The 27,310-nt window shown below is 40.0% G+C and overlaps 1 protein-coding gene across 1 annotated transcript; it reads left to right on the top strand.

Annotated features, from left to right (window-relative positions):
• Positions 1 to 205: 205 nt before the first annotated feature.
• LOC127795003 (uncharacterized) lies at positions 206 to 27,075 on the top strand. The gene is made up of 8 exons (XM_052326388.1): positions 206 to 258; positions 14,961 to 15,093; positions 21,466 to 21,557; positions 21,954 to 22,781; positions 23,868 to 24,005; positions 25,878 to 26,165; positions 26,306 to 26,362; positions 26,681 to 27,075. The coding sequence occupies exons 2-8, from the start codon at positions 15,009 to 15,011 to the stop codon at positions 26,843 to 26,845; spliced, it is 1,653 nt and encodes a 550-aa protein (XP_052182348.1). The 5' UTR covers positions 206 to 258; positions 14,961 to 15,008; the 3' UTR covers positions 26,846 to 27,075.
• The last annotated feature ends 235 nt before the right edge of the window (positions 27,076 to 27,310 follow it).

The raw sequence follows: 27,310 nt of genomic DNA, 5'->3' as shown, positions 1-27,310 counted from the left end.
TATAATTTTTTTGTTCCCGATATTTGCGGCCGTGTCTAATTGTTCGAGGCCAAATAAGATTTACGAGCCTATCACATTATAAAATGCCACATTTTCCCGGTTAGGGTTTTGAAGCCGATTATCCTCGGCACAATCTTCAGCCCGCGCTTCTATTCCTCACACCTCACTCGTCCGTATTCTCACGGTCTACAGCCACCGTAATTGGCGGCTTCAAACCTCGGTGATTTACCTCCGGAAAATACAATTCAAATCATCAAGGTGCGGAAATGTTCATTTTCCATTCTTGTTCTAGGGATTAGACTGCAGATCTGAGTTGAGCTTATTTTTCATTTATTTTCATATTTTTCGTCTTGAGTTCTGCTCCTTAGCAGATGATCCCTGGCTTATTATATTTTTCTGTGAATTTTTTTATTTTTTTAATTTAAATATCTGCTCCTACGCACTTGATTATTTTCTCTTTTTCTTTATACGCATGTTCTTTTTTTGCAGTTTTTTGTTTTTTAACCAAAACTCGAACTTGAGTGGCTTTGTTTTCCTGTTTAGGAAATTAATTCTGCAATCACCTTTATATAAAATATTTCATTTTCTGATTTGCCTCTGAAATTGCCAAAGTAGGTTTAAAGGTTCTGCTCCCTTAACTAACATGTAAGTTTGTAGTTAGATTTTCAATTTTAGTTTCCTTTTACGCAGCTTTTCTTCTATTGGCGTTAGAGCAGTAGTGTAATTAAAACATGAAATAGATGCAGTCTTTGTTTGGTGAGTGCGGCCTTAATTGAAAGATCCATATTAATTGTCAATAAATTTGTTGTGTTTGTTTCTAATTCTAACACGAGAGGAATGCTTTTCTTATTTTCAATTGCATTAGTCCAAGATGTTTTGTTCAATTTGATGAAATGGAAAACTTGAAATTGGTTTCTAGTGGGAGGCGATGCCATTGTTATTTTTTTTTTGGTTACAGCTACTCGATTTGATACTACTTATTTGATATTGACGAATAAAGGTGTTGAAGATTGTCTCGAGTTAGTGATATGTTAATATGCAGTGTTTTGTATGCAGTTATGGGTTAGTTGATAGGAGGGAGTCTCTCTTGTAATATTAGTTATTAGTGGAGGGCAAATCCGGAAATATCATAACCGGCCCTAGGAAATGTTACCCTTTGTTCTATAAATAGTGCAGAGGGGCTGAGGGAGAGAAAAATCGCATATACTCTTTCTATTTTCACGAAAGCCTAGAGAGTGAGAAAGCTGTGAGTTAGAATAGTCTTGTTCATTCTTAGGAAGGCTTGTATCATGGGAGAAAGGAGGGAAAGACCTGTTGTTATCCATCAATAAAGAAGGTTGCTTGGTGGTGGTTTCAAGGCTGGGTGTAGTGCCATTCACACGGCATGAACTAGGATAAAATTCTGTCTTCTCATGTGGTTTGAATGTTTTATTTCTTGTTTGTTAGAATTTGTATTAGTCTAGCTGGTAGTTTCAGTAAAAGGGCAGATTTGTCTTTTAGGAAATGTTTTTATTCTTATGTTTTATGTGTTTAGAATATAACGGAAATATCTTCTCTTGAGTTATTTCCGAGTAAGCCTTGTATTTCCTTTTATTGCATTTCAGTCCTTAAGTTGTAACTGTCTCTATCTTTTATAAATAGTGGCAGATAGGTTCTTTTGAGAGTATGAGAGAATCCTTCTATTGTATTCGCACGAATTGGAGAATAGAAAGAGAGCTAGTGCTCGGTCCTTGTATTCTTAAGAGATAGGCTATTAGCCTAAGTGTGTGTGAGGAAGAGATCAGAGAGGAAGAGCTGTATTCTTGTTTCTTTGATAGTGGATTCTGTCAGTATCATCTGGCAGTCTGGATGTAGGGCAACTTCTTACCCGAACCAGGATAAGACTTCTTGTTCATTTATTGCTATTGCTTGTTATTGTGTTTTGTTTTACATTTCCTTTTGTTTCTATCTGTATCGGGTAAGTATTTGGGTGTGAGAGAGTGTTTAATTGTGTGAGGAATCAGATTCAAGACTCAACATTGTTTTGTTTATGCTTTGATTTCTGTTCTTTTATTGACTGTTAGTGTTGTGGTGTGTTGGCCGGTGGTTTAGGGTGATTGTGAGGGGGGTGTGATCGGTTTCTTGAGAGGATTAAAGACTGCCAATGCTCCCAATTTATAACAGGTATGAAATACAAATGTAATACTATTTTGGAATACAATAACAAACTCTAATCCCTTTAGGTGGGTTTGGCTATTTTGGAGCTGATAATTGAAAATCTGATGCTGAGAGTATGTTTGGAACTAAGATTTGTGAAAGGAAAGAAAAAGGAAAAGGAGAAGGTAACAAATGTTTTTTACGTGCACATAAAAATTATGTACATAAACTATTTTATTTTTCCTTTAAATTTTTCTATTGAAAAATCATAGCTCAAATGGAAGAGTAATGCTATATTGGGAGAGAGGTGGGGTAGAGAACGGATTGGTACACAATGGAACGGAACGTAAAGGTGAAGGAAGTAATGCAAAGCTTGTTACCTTCCCAGTGTTTGGGAAGAATGAAACGTAGATGAGCGTAATATAACTTTATTGTGTTTGGATAGAGAATGGAATGGGATGGAATAGTTAAAAAATAAAATAAATTTACAATTATATCTCTTCACTTTCAAAATAAATAAACACGTACACAAATAACAAGGGTAAGATAGTAAAAATTATAAGCATATTTCCTTCCCCCTCCTTATGCCCCAAATCAGTAAGCAAAATTGGGGTATGGAAGGAGATGGGAGGGTATCATGTACCCTCCCCTTCTTTCCCCTTCCATTATGAAACCTCCATCCAAGCAAGGGAAATAATCTCCCTTTCCCTCCCATCCCATCCTCCCCCCCACACCCCGCATAACCCCCATCCAAACATAGGCTAAAGGCTTGAGTTAATGATGGATGTTAATTTAAATGGAAGTTTATTGATTAAAGGTTTTCGGATTGCCTTTGGGCATTTGATGAGAATTTGTTTCTAAATTCTAGGAAAGCATACAATCTAACTAAATGTTTCCTAGTAATTTTATGCATGCTAAAGTGGTTGCCTTTGGGTGCTTGTGTTGGTTATTTTACTTAAGTACCAAATATATTGTGTGCATTTTTTTTTTTTTTGCAATAATGTAGATATATTATAAATTTACAAGTTGGTTGAGGTAGTTAGAATTATGGATGTTATTTTCTACTTAGATTAGATTCCAATAAAATAGGTGCACGAAGTTGTGAAGCATATTCCGTGAATTTCTGGAGGAGAGATAGAGCCGGATTAACTCTTGGTTTTTAGTGTTTGGTGGGTGGTGTGCATGTGGCTGAAGGGCAAGCAGAAATATTTGCAAAAGGGGTTTAGCTTTCTGATTTTGTGAGCTGTTGTTGCAGCAACTGGTTGAATATAGTATATATATATATTTTGAGTATTGATATTGTTGTTATTAATATTTTGACTATTTGTTATTAGTCAACTTTATTATTTATTATTATTTTTATTATATATGATACTAATATTTTGTTATTATTAGTGTAGAAATCAGTGAAACCAAGCAGGAGAAATTCTCAATCTAAAATCGTATATTAATCCATAGAATACATGCCCTATTAATAGAGAAGAGAATACACTTATAGGAAAGTCTAAGAAAGGAAAAAGAAATATTCTACATAACATACAAGAAAACTATATATTCAACAATGATTTAGGAAACATAATCACATCCTAATAGTTGGAAAGAATCCACTATATCTGTAATGATAGCTTGTGGATCTCGATATCTTTTAACACTCCCCCTCAAGCTGGTGAATGAATATCTATCATTTTCAGCTTGCTTATAAGTGCTTCAAACCTCTTAATAGGCATGCCTTTTGTTAATACATTTGCAATCTGATTTGCTGAAGTGACAAAGGGTATGCAAACTTCCTTGGATTCCAATTTTTCTTTAATAAAGTGACGATCAATCTCCACGTGTTTGGTCCTGTCATGTTGCACAGGATTGTGTGCAATGCTGATAGCGGGCTAATTGTCGCAACACAACTTCATAGATCCATTACAAGATATCCTCAGGTCTTCCAACACTATCTTTAGTCATAGTAGCTCACATAGACCTAAAGCCATCACTCTAAACTCAACCTTTGCACTGGGCCGAGCCACCACATTCTGTTTTTTTGCTTCTTCAGGACACCAAGTTACCCCCAAGAAAGACACAGTATCCTGTAGTTGACCTCCTATCCATGAGCCCCCATGTCAGCATCCGTATATCCTACCACTTTCATTTCCTTTCCTGGTCTGAACAAAAAGCCTTTTCCAAGAGTTGCTTTAAGGTAGCATATGATTCTTCTCACCGCTTGCATATGCTCCTCAGTGGAATTATGCATGAATTGACTCACCAAGTTGATTGCAAATGCGATGTCAGGTCTGGTGTGAGATAAGTAAATCAGTTGTCCCACTAATTGCTGATACCTTCCTTTCCCCACAGTCGGGCTATTAGAATTTCCCCATTTTAGATTAGGCTTTACAGGAGTGCCTGTTGTCCTACCACCAAGCATCCATGTTTCCTTCAGCAAATCCATTGTATATTTTATTTGAGAAAGAAAAATACCATCTTTAGAGTAGACCACTTCTATCCCCAAAAAATACTTGAGCTTACCCAGATCTTTGATATCAAATTTGCGAGCTAGATCTTTCTTTAGTTGTTGTTGCTTGTCAATGTCATTTCTTGTAACAATGATATCATCCACATATACCAACAAAGCAATCAAACTACCTTTATGTGAGTGCTTGATAAAGAGGGTATGATCTCCCCTACTTTGCCTGTCCCCCATAGATTTTATAGCCTTTGAAAATCTGTCAAACCAAGCCCTTGGAGACTGTTTCAGTCCATAAAGAGCTTTCTTCAGCTTGCAAACCTGCCTTGCAACACCCTTATCAAACCTCGAGGGTGGTTCCATAAAGACTTCCTCTTCTAGATTACCATGTAGGAAAGCATTTTTAACATCCAATTGCATTAATTGCCAACCATAACAACTCGATAAGGAGAGAAGGATTCTTACAGTATTCATTTTTGTCATCAGTGCAAAAGTCTCCAAATAATCAATGCCATGGGTTTGAGTATATTCTTTGGCTACCAATCTTGCTTTTTATCTTTCCAAAGTGCCATCAGCATTATACTTAACATTGAATACCCATCTACTGCCCATAGGTCGCACCCCCTTTGGTTTGGGCACTAAGTCCCATGTATGATTTTTCTCTAAGGCCCTCATTTCTTCTTGCATAGCATATACCCAATTCTAATCTTTTAATGCCTCGTCCAAAGTCTTAGGAATGGCTATAGAGTCCAGGGAAGAGATGAAATGTTTATGCTTACGAGACAAGCAATGATAGGAAATGCAGTTGGCTATAGGATGTTTAGTGCAGCTTCTAACTCCCTTTCTAATGGCAATAGGTAGGTCTAAGTTAGTGTGATCAATAGTAGGTGAAGGTTCAATTGATTGAGAGAATTCCATACCTGATTGTGGAGAGGAAGTAGTTCTTGCTAAGCACACTGAGTAGGCTGATTCCTTCTTTTATATACATAAGGTGACCCTCTGAACCTTGTAGGAGAATCTGGAATTGATGGTGGTATCTCTTGAGATGTTACCTTTGTAGGAGTTGAGCCTGAGTCAAGATGAATGGGAGAGGAACAAGTGGGAAGAGAGGAATTAGTGGCAGTGGGTAGGGAATTAGAGGTAACATTAGATTGAGTGGGAGATGGGGATGGCTGAAAATTTGACTCCAACATAGGCAAGACCTTGTCACCACCTAGACTCTCCCCCTGGTGATCAGAAGTAGAAGGACAAAAGAAAGCTTGGTTTTCAACAAAGGTGACATCCTTAGAGATAATCATTTTTTGAGTAGAAGGATAGTAGCATTTGTATCCCTTCTGAGTGGAAGAATATCCCAAGAAAACACAACGAAGGGCTTGAGGATCAAATTTGTCCCAGTGTTGCTTAGAGACATGCACAAAGGCTACACACCCAAAGACTTTTAGGGCAAGAGGTGAATGGAGAGTAAGATGTGGAAAATGAGTGGTGAGATAGTGAAAAGGACTAACATTGCCAATTACTCGAGAGGGGACCCGATTAATCAGGTGAGTAGTAGTAAGCACGACCTTACCCCAAAAATTTTTAGGAACAAAACTCTGATGCAAAAGAGCTCGAGTCACATTGAAAAGATGCCTCATCTTTCTCTCAGCAACTCTATTTTGATGAGGGGTGTCAACACGAGGATTCATGGAGAATGCCTCTTTGCTGAAAAAAATGATTTAGAGTTTGATTAAAATAATCTCGAGCATTGTTCGTTTTGAATTTTTTAATGGAGACTCCAAATTGGGTAAGGATCATCTTATAAAAAGACTGCAAGACACTGCTAAGGGCTGATTTTTCCTTTAATAAGTAGACCTAAGTTATGCGAGTGCGATCATTGATGAAAGACACAAATCATCTAGCCCCTGAACAATTGGGAGTTTTTGAGGGTCCCCATACATCATAATGCACCAATGAAAAAGAAAACAAGGATATTGTGTTGGAATTGAATTGAGACACATGGGAGAGAATCGATTGTTCTCCTACAAAGAAATCATAGGGCGGCTGCTGCTGCTGCTACAAGAAGTGCAGCCCCTTGTGTGCCCCTAGCAACACCAATCGTCCTTCCCATTGTCAAGTCCTAAAACACACAACCATGGGGTGAAAAGATCACACGACAATTTAGTTCTTAGGTTAATTTATAGACTGAAAGAAGATTGGTAGAAAGGCTAGGAACATAAAGAACTTGCTACATTTTGAAATTGGGGGTAAGACTCACTTTACCATGCCCAATAATGGGAACAAGGTGGCCATTGGCTATTGTAATATTTCTAGAACTGTTCAAGTGTTCATATGTCTAAAAAAAAATGTAGGTTAGGAGTCATATGATCAGTTGCTCTAGAATCCAAGATCCATAACTCATTCCTAGGTATTTTGGAGGTAATAAAACTCTCAGAATTTAGGCATATATTTGCTTTGGCTAAGGAGCACGAATCTCCTTGAAGAGTCTGCAAGAAAGATTGTAACTTACTGATTTCCTTGCTAATGTCCTCAAGTTTCAGTCTTCCAAAGCAGTGGAGTCCATAACCTCCTCTCTTCCAGCAGTATCTTCTCCTTCACTAGTGGTTAGGTAGGCTCTCGTGGGTTGTTTGGACTGCAACTTACTGGTCTCCTTGGATCCACCTCCCATCTTGTTCAAGACTGCTTCTTTTCCATGCAATCGAAAGCATGTCTCGCGTGTGTGTCTAGGTTTCTTGCAAAATGAACACCACAAGTTGTCCCTACCTTGTTTCATTGAAGATTGCTCCTTGACGTGGAATGATTTAAGCCATGCCCCTACATTCTGTTAGAAATCATAACAGAACCCTCCATATGATTATCACTAAGCATGGCAATCCTTCTATGTTCTTCACTCTAGATTATAAAGTAGGTGTCATTTAAGGATGGCAGTTTGTCTCGGCTAAGGATTTGTGCTCTAATTTGATCAAAATCAGTTTTGAGCCTAGCCAAAAATTCTACTGGCGGCTTCCTTGGTTCAGTGTGAACCTAGGCAGTGAACCAAATAGAAAGGAAGAAAGAAGAGGGAAATGTAGACGAGAAGTGAAGGGAGAGAGAGAAGTAAGAGAGAGGATAACCGATTCTTTGATTGAATTCTTGAATGCTGTTACAGAAGAGAGGATAGGCTTATATAGCCTACCTGAGAGTGCTGCCTCATAGGATCACTCCTCCTCTAACAAACCCTTTTGTCCTATTAGACACTTGGCAGATTCTGCCATAACAACCTTCCTAGCTGGAAAGTAAATCATAACAAACTATCTAGCTGGAAAGTAAACAAATGCAAGGAAATAAAATACTAGGAATTACATATAGGAAATAATCGATCCTTAGCTCAAAATTTTAACCGCAACCATAGCTTTTTCTAGTCTTGTGACAGTACCCCTCCCATCAACATTTCTTGTCCTCAAGAAATACTCAAGAGGCCAGCCGTCCTTGGATACTGCTGCATCAACGTAGGTAGGTACTCCTAGGTGTCCTCCTCGGGTGGTTTCCCCTGCCACCTGACCTTGACTTGAGTGAGGGGAGTCCCTTGATGGTGGATTACCCTCCTTTCGATTATAGCCTCAGGTTCCCTCAGGACCTCTTTCTCCTCCGGTAGAGTGTTAGCTCTTGGCTGATTCTCTCATTTCCAGTAGACTTTTTTAGCATGGAGACATGAAATACTAGATGGATTTTGGTTCCCTTTGGCAGCTGCAACCTGTAGGCTACCTTGCTTATTCTAGTTGTGATAAGGAATGGCCCAAAGTACTTAGGGCTAAGTTTAGATACCTTCCCTTGAGTGATGGCCCTTAGATGTGGGTAGCTAAACCTCAAGTAGACTCTTTCCCCTACCTTAAATTCCCGGTCACTTCTCCGTTTATCCGCATTTTGCTTCATCCGATTTTGGGCTGCTGCCAGCTCTTGTTTCAGTTGTTCCAGCACCTACCCTCTTTGTTGGAGGTATTCTTCTACGGTGGTGGCTGTGGTTTGGCCTTCGGTGGTTGGTAGGGGAGGGGGTTTATACCCATAGACAGCCTCAAACAGAGTCATTTTGGTAGAGGCATGGTGGCAGGAGTTGTACCACCACTGTGCCATGGCCAGCCACCTATGCCAACTCTTGGGCTATCTCATACACATGCACTTTAGATAGGTTTCTAAGCTTTGGTTAACCCTTTCAGTCTGGTCGTCGGTTTGTGGGTGGTATGCTGTTGATAGGTTGAGTTCGGTACCCACATTTTTCATCAATTCCCTCCAAAAATGACTTGTAAACACCTTATCCCTATCTGAAATGATGGTCTTGGGGACCCTATGTAAAGCCACCACCTGATCCATGAATACCCTAACCACCTCTTGGGACGTGTAAGGATGAGATAATCCTGCAAAGTGTGCGAATTAAGTTAGTCGATCCATTACCACCAACACACAATTCTTCCCTTCTGATCTAGGTAGGCCCTCTATGAAATCCATGGACAAACTCAGCCACGGTTGCTCTGGAATCTGCAAGGGTTGCAATAACCCTGGGTAGGCTACATTTTCATGCTTGCACTTTCGACATATATCACAACCCAACACATATTCCTTCACAGTTCCCTTCAGTTGAGGCCAATAAAATAATTGCCTAACCCTCAAATAAGTATTTTGAATACCCGAATGTCCCCCCAAGGGAGATTCGTGTAGCGATTGCAAGATGCTCCTCTTAAGCTCAGCCTTATCACCCACGACTATCCGACCTTTGTATCTCAACAATCCATCCTTGAGAGCATATCCTTCCACTGCACTACCCCACACTGCTACCTTCTCTAGGATTTCCCTACTGTTTTCATCCCCATCATAACTGCTCATCACTTCACTGCACCACTCTGGTATCACCATAGTGATGGCAGCTGCTTCCCCTTCTTCGTGACACCTTGATAGAGCATCTGCTGCTTGATTTTCCTTGCCCTTCTTGTATTGTATAGAGTAGTCAAGTCCCATTAGCTTGGCCATTCCCTTCTTTTGTAACTGAGTTTGTAGCTTCTGTTGCAACAAAAATTTAAGAGATTCATGATTAGTCTTAATTACAAACCTTCCCATCTCCAAATAATGCCTCCACTTCTCCACTGCCATGACAACAGCCAAAAACTCCTTCTCATAGATGCTGAGATTTAGGTGTCTTGGGCTTAGAGCTCGGTTGAGGAACACTAGGGGCCGACCATCCTGCATAAGTATTGCTCCAATACCTACCCCGCTAGCATCCGTTTCTAGCACAAACGGGTTGCCGAAGTCTGGCAGTCCCAAGGTTGGGACTCTACTCATTGCGACCTTCAATTTACCAAAGGCTGCATCAGCCTCAGGACCCCAGTGGAAGTTTCCATTCTTCAATAACTCGGTGAGGGGCTTACTTATGACACCATATCCCTTCACAAACCTGCGATAATATCCTATCAAGCCCAGGAATCCTCTTAGTGCTTTTAAGGTATTGGGTTTGGGCCAATTCAACATGGCCTCCACTTTCTTTGGGTCGGTACTGACCCCTTTTCCCGAAATCAGGTGCCCTAAGTACTCCACTTGAGGTTGGGCGAATGCACACTTAGACCTTTTGATGAATAATTGAAGGCATCTCAAGACTTCGAAGGTGGTTTTTAGGTGGGCTAGGTGTTGGTCTAAGGTACGACTATAAACTAAGATGTCATCAAAGAAAACAAGTATGAATTTTCGTAGGTAAGGCTCAAATATTTGGTTCATTAAGGATTGGAAAGTTGCCGGGGCATTGGTGAGCCCAAATGGCATCACTAAGAACTCGAAATGGCCATGATGGGTTCGGAAGGCAGTCTTATGTATATCCTTGGGCTTCATCCGTATTTGATGGTAGCTCGACCTTAGATCCAGCTTCGAAAAGAATTCAGCTTGGTCTAATTCGTCCATTAGGTCTTTTTCAAGGGGAATGGGAAATTTATCCTTGATGGTCAGGGCGTTTAGTTGACGGTAGTCCACACAAAAATGCCAAGAACCATATTTTTTCTTTACCAAGAGGATCGGTGAGGCAAATGGGCTTTGGCTGGGTCTGATGAAGGATTGGTTCAACATATCTCTCACCATTTTTTCAATTTCAGTCTTTTGGGCGGGTGCATAACGGTAGGCTCTCATGTTGATAGGTTCGACATTGGACTTGAGGTTAATTGCATGGTCTAGGGTGCGGTTAGGGGGTAGAGTATTTGGTTTTTCGAATAAGTCCCTAAATTCCATCAATAAGGGACATTGTGCTTACCTATTCGGAATTACCTGGTGGGTGATTGACCGAGAGTTGCAACTCTCCATACCCTTCCCCTCCTCGTCGTTCTTCCACTTCTATGATTGAGAATAGTTGCAAAAGCTGCCCCCATTTGCTTCGCAAGACCCTCTTAAGCCTCTTTTCGGTGATCATTTTTCATGCAGCCGCCTCCTTCCCATTGGTAAGGGTCATCCTTCTGCTGTCCTTTTCAAATGACACTTCCATCTTGTTGAAATCAAAGCATATGAGACTCACCCCTTTCATCCAATCCACACCCAAGACTACATCGCAACCTCCTAGTTGCAGCAACCTGAGGTCTGCCTCGAATTCCTCCTCTTGCATTTCCCAAATGTACCCCACGCAAGCCGAGTTACTTACCACCCAATTCCCATTAGCAACTGTCACACTCAAGGGTAGTGTGCCTGTACACTTGAGCCTTTGGGCAGTGTTATCATCGAGGAAGCTATGTGTGCTTCCGTTGTCAATTAGGATGGACAAGCTACCTTCCTTAACCTTTCCTTGAACCTTAATTATCTTGTTATTAGTGACTCCTTTAAGTGCATGGAGGGATATCTCTCTGTTGTCCTCTATCCCTTCTTCATCGGTTCCACCCACCTCCTCTTCTTCTTCCTTGTATGCTTCTTCTCCTCGGCCTTCTAATAACAGCAGCTGGCGCTTGCATTGGTGTCCGGGGAAGTACCTATCCCCACATCTGTAACAAGCTCCTGGTTGCCTTTTAAGATCATTGGGTCTTCCACCAAAATTTTGGTTAACAAGATTCCTGCCCCCTACATTACTTCTCCCCATCTCCTTGTTGACCCCTTTGTTGTTCCCTTCTTGTTGCCAGTTTCCTGAGTGTCCAACCCTTTGTTGTTGCACCCTCTGCTTCTTTACAGGGCTTCCACCACCATCTCTTGTAGCTTAGCGCTTTCCGCTGCCTGCTCCACCGTTCTTGGCTTGATCATCTTCACCATAGGCCTTAGGTTTTCTCCTAGACCACTGAAGAAGCTAGATACAAAGTATGCCTCTGTTAAGTGTGGGTCATGGCTACTCATCAAGGATCTCAGCTCCTCAAACCTCCTTAAGTATGTCCCCACATCACCCACTTGTTTAAGTTTGTTAAATTCCTCAATGGTGTTCGACATGCTCTTCTCCCCGAACCTCTCACTCAACCTTTCAGAGAACTCCCTCCAGGTATAGTTCTCTCGCCCTCTAGTCCAACCTTGAAACCATGCGTCCACCCCATCATCAAAGTAGGCTGCTGCTAGAGCAATCCTTCTTTCCATCGGCACATTGTACCACTCGAACAGTCTCTCACACTTTCTAATCCACCACCTAGGATTGATCCCTTCAAACACGGGTATCTCCATCCGGGGCATGGGAAACGCTGGGGGTGGGGGGGATATTCCAGTCCACTCGTCCCCCTTCTAGCAAGGTCTCCGTGTCATCACCTTGCTCTACCATAATCTCATGGGCTACATTTTCTTGATTCACCCTCTCATTCTGTAAAATGGGATCATTCCTATCCCTATGAGGAAAATCGGGAGACATCATACCTGATTTTGACGGGTAAACATCAACATGAATTGTTGAAGTTGATTTCCCATCTCCTCCCTCATTTGATTGATATCTTCTCTCATCCGGTTAAGTCCTCCTTCCATTTTTCGATCAACTGTCATGATTGCATCATGGTTCTGCTGATTGCTAACTTCCAGTCGGTCCATTCAGTCCTGAAATTCTCCTACTGTCGAGTTGAGTTGCTGGAGCTGCGACTCCATGTTCTTCATGCATGTTCCTTCGGCCATTTCTTGCGCTCGTCGGGTCTCCTTGCCGGAATTGTGCTCTAATACCAAATGTCACGGCAATGCTGTGACAATCCGCGGCTTCCTTGGTTCAGTGTGAACCTAGGCAGCGAACCAAATAGAGAGGAAGAAAGAAGAGGGAAATGTAGACGAGAAGTGAAGGGAGAGAGAGAAGTAAGAGAGAGGATAACAGATTCTTTGATTGAATTCTTGAATGCTGTTATAGAAGAGAGGATAGGCTTATATAGCCTAGCCGAGAGTGCTACCGCACAGGATCACTCCTCCTCTATCAAACCCTTTTGTCCTATTAGACACCTGGCAAATTTTGCCATAACAATCTTCCTAGCTGGAAAGTAAACCATAACAAACTATCTAGCTGGAAGGTAAACAAATGCAAGGGAATAAAATACTAGGAATTACATATAGGAAATAATCGATCCTTAGCTCAAAATTTTAACCGCAACCATAGCTTTTTCTGGTCTCGTGACATAATGATAGTGTCTTCACTACACACCAGCTTAATTTCTTGGTAGTGATCTAATTCAAGCCAAAAACCATTCATCTTGTTATAGTATTCTATCACACTCATAGCCCTCTGTCTTGTGTTACGAATTTTGGTCTTGCTCTCATAAACAACAAATGCATCTTGCACCTTAGAGTATGCCCTTTTTACCGTCTCCCATATATCTCTAGCCGTAGATAAAAATATGTAATTTTTACTTACCTTGGACTACGTTGATCCCCACAACCATGACATCAACATGGAATCTTCAATGTCCCAAGTTGTAAATAGAGGATCTGATGACTTGGGAGCTATTCCAATAAGGTGAGAGATCTTCCCCCTTCCCTTCAAAAGGATCCTCACCAGTTGAGACCATTGGAGGTCATTGCTACCATCCAATTGGTATGATGGATGCATGCTGGGTACCTCGCCAGGAGATGTGGCTCCAACTGCAGGTACAATCAACATCGGCTCCTTCGTTGGCATGGAGGGTGTAGCCTCTGTGATTTCTGACATTCTGGAAATAATTGAGAAGAAGCAGAAGGCAAACAAAGGTAATGATGCCTGGAAGGACACAACAAAGAACAGGCAATGAAGGCCAAGGGAAAACAAAAAACAATTTCAGAATTTCCTTAGGTTTTGCTCTAATACCATGTAGAAATCAGTGAAACCAAGCAGGAGAAATTCTCAATCTAAAATCGTATATTAATCCATAGACTACATGCCCTATTAATAGAGAAGAGAATACACTTGTAGGAAAGTCTAAAAAAGGAAAAAGAAATATTCTACATAACATGCAAGGAAACTATATATATACAATAATGATTTAGGAAACATAATCACATCCTAACAGTTGGAAAGAATCTACCATATCTGTAATGACAGCTTGTGGATCTCGATATCTTCCAACAATTAGTATTATCATGTTATTGATTATTAGTCAATTTTGAAATTATAATATCATAGTATAATAAATTATTGAGTAAATTGCACCTGATTCCCTACTAAATTACAAGGTCTAATGTTTTGAAAATTACACGGATTTCCATCTGTTAAATGAACTTTCAGAAACCCATGTATGTATAAAACGTTTGGAGGACCCATGTAACCTTTCTCTTAGTGCAGGTGTAATCTGATATAATTTTTAAACATTAGGGGTAGTCAGTGTAATTTCTGAAATGTGAGTGGTATTCTATATTTACACCAATTACCAAATCTCAGGAACGCAAGGTGTACTTTACCTTAAATTATTTATCATTAATCAAAATTTCTATTTACTGATAATGTTGATATTTTTATATTATGATTTTACTCTTAGTCATTTTTGAATTCATGTTTTTACTATTTGTGTTCGTATTAATATAATGCAATAGGTATTGATTTTTGGTTGAGTTGGAATCTCATGTTTTTTATTTGAAAAATAAGGGGAAAATGCTCGCTATATTTCATGAACAAAATAGTGGAAAAATAGTCTAGAGATGTTTTCTAGTAATCAGTATAAATTTGGAAGACTGGAAAACTGAGTTTCTGTTGTCTATTTGGAACATTTTCTCATTTGAATGCATTCTTCTGTCGGAAAGACAAGCATTGTTTCCCATAACTGAGTGGGATGGAATTTGTTAATTTTCGGGAGCCATATAGCAAATAGTTAGTGATTAAGCATATATGATAAACTGCTTCCTTACTTCAGAATTTATATTTGCTGAAGATGTGTTGTGGCTGTTTTATACCTTCATTTCCTTTACACTTGGGAGTATTGTGGCTATGCATGGTTTCTGGATTCTGATCTTATTTTAAACCATGCAGGTTGATGGGGGTGAAAGATTAGTGACTGCGGTAGATGATGAGGAAGTAATGGAGGTTGAGGATTTACTGCAAGATGAAAATATAGAAATGCATCCTCTTGTAGACGCTGGACAGAATGATGGACTTGCTTCTGGTGAGATTCAGTTCAAAGTGTTATTTTCTGATTTTACTTTCCATGTATCTCAGGATTGTTACAGTACTTTCTCAGATTTGTGTAGTAGTTTGTGTGAGAATTTAGAGAGAGAGAGAGATGGTTTGAAGAATGTCTCTATGTTATTACAAACTAAGAGAACACACACAGAAACACACACACACACATATATATATAACTATCGTGACATAAGCCATGACATCATGCTAACTATCTCTATATACGACTCAACTCTCCCCCTCAAGTTAGAGCATAGATATCATATGCGTCAAGTTTGTTACAAATATATTATATCCGAGGACCCTTTAGAGACTTAGTGAAGACATCTGCAAGTTGATCATTAGAGTTAACAAACTCTATAAAAATAACACCTTCAACCAACTTTTCTCTAATAAAGTGATAGTCGATTTAAATATATTTGATCCATTTATGTAACACTAGATTGGAAGCAATGTGCAAGGCAACCTGATTATCACAAACAAGTTTCATAAGAGATACTTCACAAAACTTAAGTTCTTGCAAGAGCTGCTTAAGCCAAACGAGCTCACAAGTTGCATTAGCCATAGCTCGATACTCTGCGTCTACACTTGATCTAGCTACTACATTTTGTTTCTTATTTTTCCAAGAAATTAGATTTCCTCTCATAAGAACACAATACCCAGAAGTTAACCTACGATCAGAAGGAGATCCTGCCTAATTTGCATATGCATAACAACAAATATCTGTGTCTCTTATCCTCATAAAGTAGCCCTTTACCTGGTATTCTTTTGATATATCTTAGAATTCGGATAACAACATCCCAGTGAGAGTCATATGGAGAAATGAGGAACTAACTAACTACACTCACAGCAAAAACAATGTCAGGGCGAGTGACGGTGAGATAGTTTAGCTTGCCTACCAATCTTCGATACCTTTCAGGATCTGAAAAGGGCTTCTTCCTGTCTCGGCAATAGTTTGATATTCGGTCCATTGGAGTATCAGTCGGTTTGCAATTCACCATGTCAGTTTCTTCTAAGATGTCAAGGGCATACTTTCTCTGAGAAATTGAGATACCATCTCTTGATTGTGCAACCTCAATACCCAAGAAATATCGAAGTCTGTCTAGGTCTTTGGTTTGAAAGTGTTGATGTAGATGTTCCTTCGGCTATTGTATGCCAACTTGGTCACTCCCTGTGATAACAATGTCATTCACATAAACAAGGTAAATGCATAAAGAAGAGGAGTGTTAGTAGAAAATCGAATGATTAGCTTCACTCCAGGTGAGACCAAAGGCTTGAACCACAATGTTGAACCTTCTGAACCTTGCTTGTGGAGATTGTTTTAGACCATAGAGTGACTTTTTTAGTTTGCAGACTACATTGAACTCCCCCTGAGCAACAAAACCAGGTGGTTGCTCCATATAAACCTCATCTTGTAGAACACCATGGAGGAAGGCATTTTTAACATCCAACTGATAGAGAAGGTAGATGCATAAAAAAGAGGAGTGTTAGTAGAAAATCGAATGATCAGCCTCACTCCAGGTGAGACCAAAGGCTTGAACCACAATGTTGAACCTTCCGAACCACGCTTGTGGAGATTGTTTTAGACCATAGAGAGAATTTTTGAGTTTGCAGACTACATTGAACTCCCCCTGAGCAACAAAACCAGGTGATTACTCCATATAAACCTCATCTTATAGATCACCATGGAGGAAGACATTATAGAGCGGCCAATGATGCATAGCAATCACATAGAGAAATAGGTGAATAGAGGTCATTTTAGCAACAAGAGAGAGTGTATTACTGTAATCTAGCTCATAGATTTGTGTATAGCCTTTGACAACCAAGCGAGCCTTAAGATGATCTGCCTATCCATCGAGCCCACTTTTGGAGTGGACATCCACCAACAACCAACGAGAGTCTTTCTTAGTGGTAAAGGCACCAAATCCCAAGTACCATTTGAGTGTAAGGCTTCAATCTCATCAAACATAACCTGGCTCCAACCTAGATGCGATAGAGCTTCACCAGTGGTTTTAGGAGCATAAATAGAGGAAAGACTCGAAACAATGGCACTAAAAACAGGTGACAGACGCTCATAGCACAAAAAATTATAAAAAGGGTGTGCATTACGAGTGGACCATGTACCTTTGCAGAGAACAAGATGAAAGCTAGCTGGCTCAGGATTCGTGGCAGGAGGACCACTGATGGAGAGTGTGAGTCAAGAGAGTCTTGTTTTGGAGGAATGTTGGTGTCGGTAATAAGTTGAGGACGACGATGATATGTAAGAAATGGAGGATTCGTGGAGTGTGGACCTGAAGATAGTAGTAGGGGGTCCATAGAGGAGGAGACAGACGGACCCGAAGAGGGCAACGAAAGAGAAGAAAAATGAATAGGCAATGCCTGGTCAAGACTTTGTGAATCAGGCTGAGCAACTGAGAAGAAAGACTGCTATTTAAAGAAGGTGACATCAGCAGATAGAAGATAGCGGTTCAACTCAGGAGAGTAACACTTATAGTCTTTTTGCAACCAGGAGTAGCCTAGAAGGATACACTTGAGAGATTTGACAGCAAGTTTATCCTGTTCAGGTGAAAAAGAATACCCAAAACAAATGCATCCAAATACACGAAAGGGAATAGAATAAAGTGGTCGTGTAGGGAACAAAGAATGAGGAATTTGGTCTTATAACACAGAAGATGGCATGCGATCGATCAAATAACAAACAATATGAACAGTATCACCCCAAAATTTGGTGGGAAGGTTGACATGTAAAAGTAGTGTTCAGGCAATTTCAATGAGATGATTTTTACGCTCAATAACACCATTTTGTTGAGGTGTGTAAGGATATGAAGATTGATGTAAGATGCCATTACTAGTCATGAAAGTAGTAAACTGAGGGGAAAAATACTCAGGGGCATTATCACTACGGAAAGCACATATAGAAACGCCAAATCGTGTTTTTATTTTAGCAATAAATGTTTGAAAGACAGAAAACAATTCAGACCGACTTTTCATGAGAAACAACCAAGTGCAACGAGAAAAGTCATCAATAAAAGTAACAAAATATGAAAAATCTAGAGTAGAGTTGACTCGATTGAGCCCCCATATATCAGAGTGCACGAGGGAAAAGGGAGTCGTAGCTCTATTATGGACGCGACTAGGAAAAGAACTACGAGTGTGTTTACCACGCTGACATAGCTCACAATTAAAAGTGGATAATGACAACAAACTAGGAACTAACTTCTTTAGTTTGGAGATGCTGGGATGAGCGAGACGAGAGTGGAGGAGATCTAGGGAAGTTGCACTGGTGTAGGCTATCGGCGAACTAGGCACAAAAAGATGATAGTGTCCCTATGACTCACGCCCGACGCCAATCGTCTGTCTCGTACCCCAGTCTCGCACACAAACATAAGTAGAGGTAAAGGTCACTGAACAACTTAGTTCTCTAGTAAGCTGACTAACAGAAAGCAAATTAAAATGACTACATGGGATATAAAGGACATAATTTAAAGAGAGAGGAGGTAAGAGAGGTTTTTCTTATCCCTTTAATGGACGTTTTGGTGCCATCTGCATGAGTGATGGTTGGTAAATGTTCAGAAAGTGTAAGGGTAGAGAAAAGATCCTTATTACCACACATGTGATCGGTGGTGCTTGAGTTCAAAATCCAAAGCCTAATAGAAGAGCTTTGAGTAACACAAGCCATGGGATGACCAGTAGATGGCTGAGATGCCTGGAACCTCAAGAAAGCCTTATAGTCAATAGCTATACCATCGGAGGGCCCGATGTTGGACTAGCACTCTGGGCAATATGAGCAGCTCGGGATGTCTGAGATGCAGGAGGGACAGCTGATCGACTATGCTTCTTCCAACACTTATCTTCCTCATGCCCTTTCTTTTTGCAGAAGTTGTAGTGAGAGCGAGAGCAGCTACCAGACCGGCCTTGATTACCACTGAAAGTCTGAGACAAGAGCAGAGGCCTCAACAGGGGTACCTGTAGGAGTACCAATAAAGGAAGAACTGCCAGCCATATTGAGTAATCTTTTGTATGTATCTTTCATAGTAGAGTTAGTGGACCCATTTAAGTTCTGATGGCGAACAGGCTCGAGCTTAGGCTTGAGATCGAATAAAGTAAGGACCATGAACCATTTTCCCCATTGAGAATCATGAGCGGCTTTGGAATCGTAGTATGGAAGAAGAGCTTCAAACTCTTACATGAGAGAATGCATTTGGCCCAAATAGGATTTCATAGAGTGACCCTACTGGATGTTCTTGACGCTGAATGTCGTTGGTGTAACATTCAACGGCTTCTGTCCAAACCTCATAACAGGTTTCAAATAGCCAAAAGAGCTGCAAAATAGAGCAATCAATGGAATCCCACAAAATATTACACAACTGAGCATCAAGTTGTTCCCATCTAGCTTTAATGGCTGGATCAACATCCTCTGCCTTCGTGGTGAGATGGTCTGCTTGTTGCTACCCCTTGAACCACAGTTTGACGGAGGCTGCTCATGAGAGATAGTTGGCAGACCCTATCAACTTGTTAGAGGTGATAACAGGGGTCCCTATATTGGAAAGAGCAAAGAGCTGAGAGGCAGTGTTGGGTTTTTTGCAGGGATAATTCTGTCTAGAAGATGAAGATGATAGAACCTGTTAGATGGAGTGAATGCGACTGGAAATTTCTAAGTTAGATTAGTTAACTTAGATGTTATATTATAAAGGATATTTTAGTCTTTGTATAAGCTTAATAGTAGGTCTTGTAATTAACGCCCCTATGTTCTATAAGTAGGAGGCGAGGGCTAGGCAGTCGCATATATCATTCAATCACTCATTTCTGTTTCTGAATACAAGTGAGATTGTCGAGAGGAGAGAAAAGGTTTTGAGAGTAGGAGAGTCTTTGTAATCTCAGTTTTGAGGGCAGTGTACTTGTGTGATAGAGAGTTGAGGGTTTCTTGTAATCTGTTTCAAGGTTTCTAGTGTATTTGCTCTTGGGATTTGCTGCTGGATGTAGGACTGATCTTTGATCAGTTAGAACCAGGATAACTTCTTGCTCCTGCTGTTTGGTTTGATGTTTCTTACTTAATCTCTTTTACTGCTCTTGCATTTCCAGTTTACATGTTCTGTTGTGGGTTTTTTCACAAGTATGTTGAGGGTGTGAGAATTGGCAAGAACCGATCCTATTGTGCTCCTAATTTCTAATAGGCAGCAGATGTTGAAATGGACTCACCACATGTAGGAGTGATTTGACTGAGGTCAGACATGTCGAGAACTGCAAATTAGATTTGAAATGGGATGGAAGGAGTAGTAATAGAGGCGTACGGTAATGATGACCAGCAGCTATGAAACCACCCAAATCTAGATGGACTCAGGGAGACGAGTCCAATGGTGGTGATGGCGTTGCAATCATAGCACTAGAGAGAGAGATAGGGGCAGAAACGCCTGAACCAGCAGATCTGCCTGGCTGCGCGTGGAGGTGCGTGGTGGCAGCGGCTGGGCTTTGGGACTAGGCTGATCTAAGGCCAGCGATCAAATGACGGCGGGAAAAGTGGGTGCGACGGCTGGAAAGTGTGTTCACGCGCTGACAGTTCAGATTTGGTAGATCTGATGGGAGGTGCGTGGCGGTGGGGCTCCGAGATTGGGCCGATATGAGGCCTGCGGTGGTGGCATGAGCAGTTGCAGGCCGGAAATTGGGCTGATGAGCAGTGCGTGGTATATGGGCAGATCTGTTGGACGATGTGTGGCAGCGGCACGATGATGGGTCTCCGGGATTGGGCCAATCTGATGGCGGTGAGCACTATGGTGGCAGTGGTGCTGACAAAGATGGCCGAACAATGGAGATTTGGTGACAGAGGCGGCGAGGAGAGATAGAAGAAGTTTAGGGTTTTGGAGACTGCTGGAGGAGGATACATAGCGGGCGACTTATGATTTTTTCACCGATGGTTCTGATACCATGTGAGAATTTGGAGAGAGAGAGATGGTTTGAAAATGTCTCTATGTTATTACAAACTAAGAGATGGAGCACATATATATACAACTATCATGACAATCATCATGACATAAGCCATGACATCATGCTAACTATCTCTATATACAACTCAACAGTTTGTTTCCTGTTTATTCACTCACTCTACCAGTAAATTTGTTTCTTGCTGAAATCTCCCCTCATTTTGATTTGTTGCTGTTCGTATATTCTGCAAGCCCTTGTCAAACTTTTATTAGCCGTTAAATTTCTTTTCCCTATGTGAAACACCTTGGTCTGTTCTGAACGTGTGCAGCACATGCAACTTTGTATGTCAATCAATACTTGTTTGCGTACTTATTTTATGCTTATTATCTTTGTTTCTCTTGATTACATCTGTATGTTAATGAGAAATATATTCCAGGCCAATTCAAGGATCCTGAAGTTGATATAGAGTCATCAAATGCGCTGAATGATGCAGGAGTTCATTTGAGGAAATTAAATGCTCAATCTGAGGTGTTTATTTGTCTTCCTATGTTTGCCACAATTTCATTCTCCAATAAATTTGTTCCTGGCTTTTTCCTATTTTTCATATCAATTTTTTGTTTGTTTGTTATGGTTTGGTATTACCTTTGCTTTCACCAATTTGAACCGTGTTTTCTACTTTATAGTAATTGTTTCTTTATCATGACTGTTGTTGCCATTATTTCTGCTGGTAGTTCTTTTCACCTTTGTTGTTTTAATATATGTCAAGGAAATGATGCTGCAGGTCAAAGTGGAAGCAGTATCTGGTTTGCCTATGGTGTTCATTTGATCATTCTTCTGCTTCTAAAAAAGCAAAGAGATATTATCTGATAGGCATGGTTAGTTTCTTGCTATTGACAAGAAGCTCCAATTTAAATTCCCTTGCAGGAAACTGTTTCTTCATCTGCCATTGAATCAAATGACAGCCGCATCAATCAATCTGAAAGCGAAAGTGGTTGGGAGTGCATCGACCCTTTAGATGGACCAATCAAAAGTGGTACATCGAGTTCTATTGCCTGTACTAGTTGGACTCCTGATTTTTCAAAGTTAGAGGGAGAAATATGCTTGGACAACCTGTCAGTTAGGGAACTTCATGAAACTTTTAAAGCAACATTTGGACGCGAAACTTCTGTCAAGGACAAACAGTGGCTTAAGAGGAGGATTGCCATGGGGTTGACCAACTCATGTGATGTTTCAACTATGACTTTTGTCATAAAAAACAATGAAGTGGTGAAAAAGTGTAAAGAAGAGAGCTTGAAGGGTGTGGATGGTGCCCTTGTTGAGGATGTGGTAGTTGGAGCAGCGAATGAGGACTGGACAAGTTTCCCAGTTGGCTGTAATAGCCAATTAGAAAATGTTCGTCATGTTTCTAGCAAGAGACTGAAAAATCCTATTCTGGAAGATGATCATAGTGGTGAAGATTTGGTTGCCACAAGGGGAGCAAACAAAAGAATTCGGAAGCCAACAAGGCGATATATTGAAGAAAATTCTGAAATAGAATCTGGAGAGTACAGTGGAAAATTAATTTCTTCAGTTAAAACTTCTGCGCATGGCCATTCATCTTCACAATCTCATGTCAGGATTATTCGGTCTGGGCAATCAGATGAGAGGCCTGTTGTCACAAGGCTGGATTCTCTGGGAGGTTCAGGTGTTCAGGTTCCATATGTTTGCCGGGTTCGAAGAAGCCGCCCAAGGGAAAACTTTATGGCTCTTATGGTAATGTGAAACCAGCTAGCTGCGCAATATGCACATGGCTTGATTAATTTGTACTCGTGAATTTAGATTTTACGTTTGTGAAATTCAATACATATGTCTTTCTAATAAATTTTTGCTGGGTTATCTAGATAATCAGCCTTGTCACGTAATGCATCATTGAAAGAGCTTTTTAGTAGCCTTAAGGGCATGGGTAAATCAAACCTGGGCAGAATGTGAAATGAATAATTCAGGATTTTTGAGCTGGATTTATGATAATTGAAATTTTTAATGTTTTTGCAGGATGTATCTTACTCTGTAAGTGCTAGCCATTGATCTTTTTACCAAAGGATGCATAAATATTGCCGATATGAATATATAAGTTGTTTTTTTTTTTTTCAAGAAATACCTGTTTAGTGTGCCATGAATTTTGGTTAGTAATGACATCACCACGTAAATATTGATGGCTTACATGTGAGTAATCTTCCAGTGACCACATGATGTCAGAGAGAATTAGTAGGTAGGCAGACTTAAATCGATCATTTCTGTGGAGAGGTGATGATTGTGGTTTCAAATATTTTATTCTCAATTGGCACGATGGTTGTGGTGATGACTTTAATTGTTTTTTAATGTAGCCTTTTGATAGCTTTTTGTTGTACTCCTGACCTGTGTCCACTGGTGAACCTGGGGGCCGTTGGGCTCCACGCCCCTAGTTATGAAATCTTTTTTATCCCAGTCAAAATTTGATCATTTATTAGACATGCATCGGACCTTTTAGAAATTTTCCCTTTCAGATCCCAAAAAATTTACTCTAGGAAAAAGGCATACCCTATGCATGAGGGTTGGGGAGGATCATTTGTTTACACTGTCTTACACGTGCTTTGAAAAGTGTATGTTCCCACAGGAACTTGTGACCTTCCATTCACAAAGGGGCAACCTTTCTGTTGCTATCAATGCATGCCCTCTAAAATAACTGTACCTCTCGATAATTACCTTGGCCCTTCTAGTTGAAATTATCCGAGTCTGTGATACTTCTTTGTCAACTGAATTGATACATGCAAATTGAACTCTATCCATGAATGTCTAATGGGCTTGGGATTGTGATTCTAGAAACTGGAGCCCAGTAGCATGGGAGTGGCTTCCAAATTTGTTCAGAAGGCCCTTGGAGTATCATATCCTCAACCAGGTGATGAAATAGGAAACAAAGTCCTCACAGCCAGGCCAATTTCAGGCTGGATCCAAAAGCCTGTGAGTTAAAATTTTGTCTTTCAACTTCCGCATTTCATTTAATCTGCAATTTGGTTGTCTTCACATTTTTTAATGAAATTTCCGTGTGTTTTTGGAATGGAGTAACATGGAAGGTTTGTTTAATGGGATTGTTTCAATTATATTTCCTGTAGCAATTTTCCACCTTTTATTGATTTCAGTTTCTGCTTGATACTCCAGCTCATCAAGACTTGGGCCCTCTTGTTTCCAATGAATCATTTTAGATGGAGAAGACCAATTATCCAATAGGGATGAGATGAATTTCATATTTAGAACTATTGAGTGCAGCATACTGTTTGGCATTGTAAACTATCCTTATAGATGTGGGCTTGCAAGGATGAAGAGAAAAACTTTCACCTTAGGCAAATAATCTGTGTGTGGAAAACTGAGTTTTCTAGTATAGTTGGCACATTCCAAAGTGTTAAACTAGAATCGAGGCTAAGAAATGCTCCTCTTCTGTTTCCTTTAATATTTCAATTTTGTAAGGAAATACTAGACAAAATTGCTAGTGTATATGATATCTGACAAACAACAGTAGAAGGCTGGTAGAAGTTGAGTATGATAATGGGTGCGGGTTGGGAGCTTGGTTGGCTCAATGCTACTTTACCTCTAATGGGAAGCCTTCTGGATGGCTAGTCAATTTATGCCCCAGTAAAAACTTCCAAGACCAATAGGTTTCATGCTTTGTGGGTCAACAATTAAAGCTATGTACTTGCTAAGGCACCTAATGTAAAAATATAGAGACAAGCAAAATGATTTATGTATGATGCTTATAAATTTAGAAAAAGCTTATGAAGAAGTTCGTGAAAAAAATCTTTTGAAGGGTCTAGGAGAAGAAACTAGTCTGAACTGCTTCTATACAAGTTAGTAAAGACATGCATCATAGCAGCAGGAATACTTGGAGGAAATACTCTTTTCCAATTACAACTGAATTACATCAAGGCAAGGTCTGAAAGTGATGGGTTGAAACAGTGGTCCGAGGGGTGAAATGCAAGTTAATAATATTTGATCGATGCCTTTGTTATAGGGCTTCTTGAGTTTTGAAGGATTCCTTACCCTTATATAAGCAGTTTGACTTCTGTCTCGTAACTTTAGGATTTCAGCCATCCACATTATATGTGTTATATCTCAATAAGATATCCTGGTGTCATGTTTAGTTTAGGTTGAACTACAGCAACTTTACATTTCAAAGTTAATTACCTTTTTTAATAAGATATCCTGGTGTCGTGTTAAGCTAGTAGGAAAATCCAGGCGCTTGGTTAATAAGTAGCTTTTCAAGTGACAAGCTTAACCCATTTTTTGGAATTCTAGCAGCACTTGGAAAAAAGCTTTTGGCTTCTCAAAAAGCCGAAAGCTCTTTTAGCGAGCAATTTTTGATATTATTGTACCAAATACTCTACAGGATTTTCATATGCAAGCTTCTCAAAAACATTTATAAGTTATAAACTTAAGCTCCACATTAAGCCACACCTAACAAACCCTTAAGACCCTTTTTTTTATCTGTGCAGCTGGAACTATGTTTACAATCTAGGTTTTTTCTTTTAAGAGTTCATAAAAGGGATTGCATGGGGGTGTCATTTGAGTTAAAATATGATAAGAGATTAATTGAGTTGAGTTCTGTGGAGAAAATTTGTGGTTAGTGACTAAAAAAGATGCCAACATTGAATCTATTGAAACAGTGAAGTTGGATTATTTTAGTATCCTTGTCTGTTTGATGTGTTTGTTTTTCATACCATGTTACTGAAATTCTGCATGTTTTTTATTGGTGGGTTCGAGGTCTCATGAGACTTTAGTGCCATATTTTCATCTATAGTAATGCTTTTATGGTGCTAAGGAGATGTCTATTTCTGACAGCTTGTTACTGAATCAGAGAAAGAAGAACATCTGGAATTTAAAGCATCTTTATTGGAGGAAGATGCTGAGATGAGGCGCATGGATTTACCTGGGGACAATTCAGATGATTGTGCTGTAACTTTGCCAACAGCAAGAGGTCAAATGAGAAGGAAACATCATCGTCCTTGGACACTTTCTGAGGTTGTTAAACTAGTTGAGGGTGTTGCAAGGTATGGTGCTGGTAGATGGTCCGAGATAAAACGCCTTGCCTTTGCAACCCATTCCTACCGAACTTCAGTTGATCTCAAAGTATGTCCTCGTGATAGTGCGATTACATTACTTACCCAGTGAAACCCGAATTCACTTAGAACTTGTGGAATGTAGTTACGTGTCTGGCCTCTTTGTGCTTCTCTGCTCAATAACTAGCTGAGAAGGTTTTGTTTTTGCAGGACAAGTGGAGGAATCTTCTTAGGGCTAGCCTTGCACACTCACCCACCGAAAAAGGGGTGAGTAATTCGCGGATTATGTTGGTCTTTTCATGTCCCCCCCCCCCCTCCCCCATTGAAGGGATGCATCTTGCGTCAGTACTAAATTCTACTTCTTGTTAAGAGGAAATAGTTTATGGTCTAAAAGGTCAAGTTTCCTTGCATTGAGGATAGGAGGAGGGTCGTATTTATACTTACATTTTCTTTACTTTTTTGCAAATAGGCAGTTTTTACAAATAGGCGAAGACATGACCTTCCAGTCATAAAAGAGGACCTGTTTATGTTTACTTTGGTTATGTATTTCTTTATATCTAATGTTGTTGGAAACTCCAAATGCAGAACCTGAGGAAACCTGCTTCAGTGCCAATCCCCCCTTCCATTCTTTTACGGGTGAGAGAGCTTGCTGAAATGCAAGAACAGGTCCCCCCCGTTCTCGGCCCCATCAGGTGCACAGCTTCTAGTGGTAGGAATGTACTAGATGAAAGCAGGTCAGGTTATTTGTAGATTTGTAAATGAAGTGTGAAGTGAAAGGATCTGTGTGTTTGTTGTAAACACATAATGTTGGCTATAATGTTCATCGTCACTTCCAAACTGCTTTATCATATTGGCATCTTGTAATTTGTATAGCTCCTCCTGTAACAGTATGTACAGAGGTCATCTTTTGTATATAAATAAAATCACAGAACAAAATGTTAAGATGCCATGAAGACCCAATTGGGGGTATAAACGAGTGGTTGTAGAAAGTTAAGTATGCTTTTCAGTTTATTATTTGGAATTTTATATAAAAAATAATGGGTACTCTTTCCTACCAAAAATAATTTATTTCAAGGAAAATGAAAAACAAAAACATATAGTTTGTTTTCTTGCTCTAGGGTTAAACTTTTAATGGGTTGGGGGTGGGGGTTCCAATAAATCTTTTTTATTTTTCTGACTTTCTATTTGGTTGTGGTAAATTTCTGTTATTATCTT

Source organism: Diospyros lotus, chromosome 2 (assembly GCF_014633365.1).
Source record: "Diospyros lotus cultivar Yz01 chromosome 2, ASM1463336v1, whole genome shotgun sequence".
In the NCBI taxonomy this organism is placed as follows: domain Eukaryota; kingdom Viridiplantae; phylum Streptophyta; class Magnoliopsida; order Ericales; family Ebenaceae; genus Diospyros; species Diospyros lotus.
Note: the sequence above shows the minus strand (reverse complement) of the source record. Positions and strands in the feature narration are given on the sequence as shown.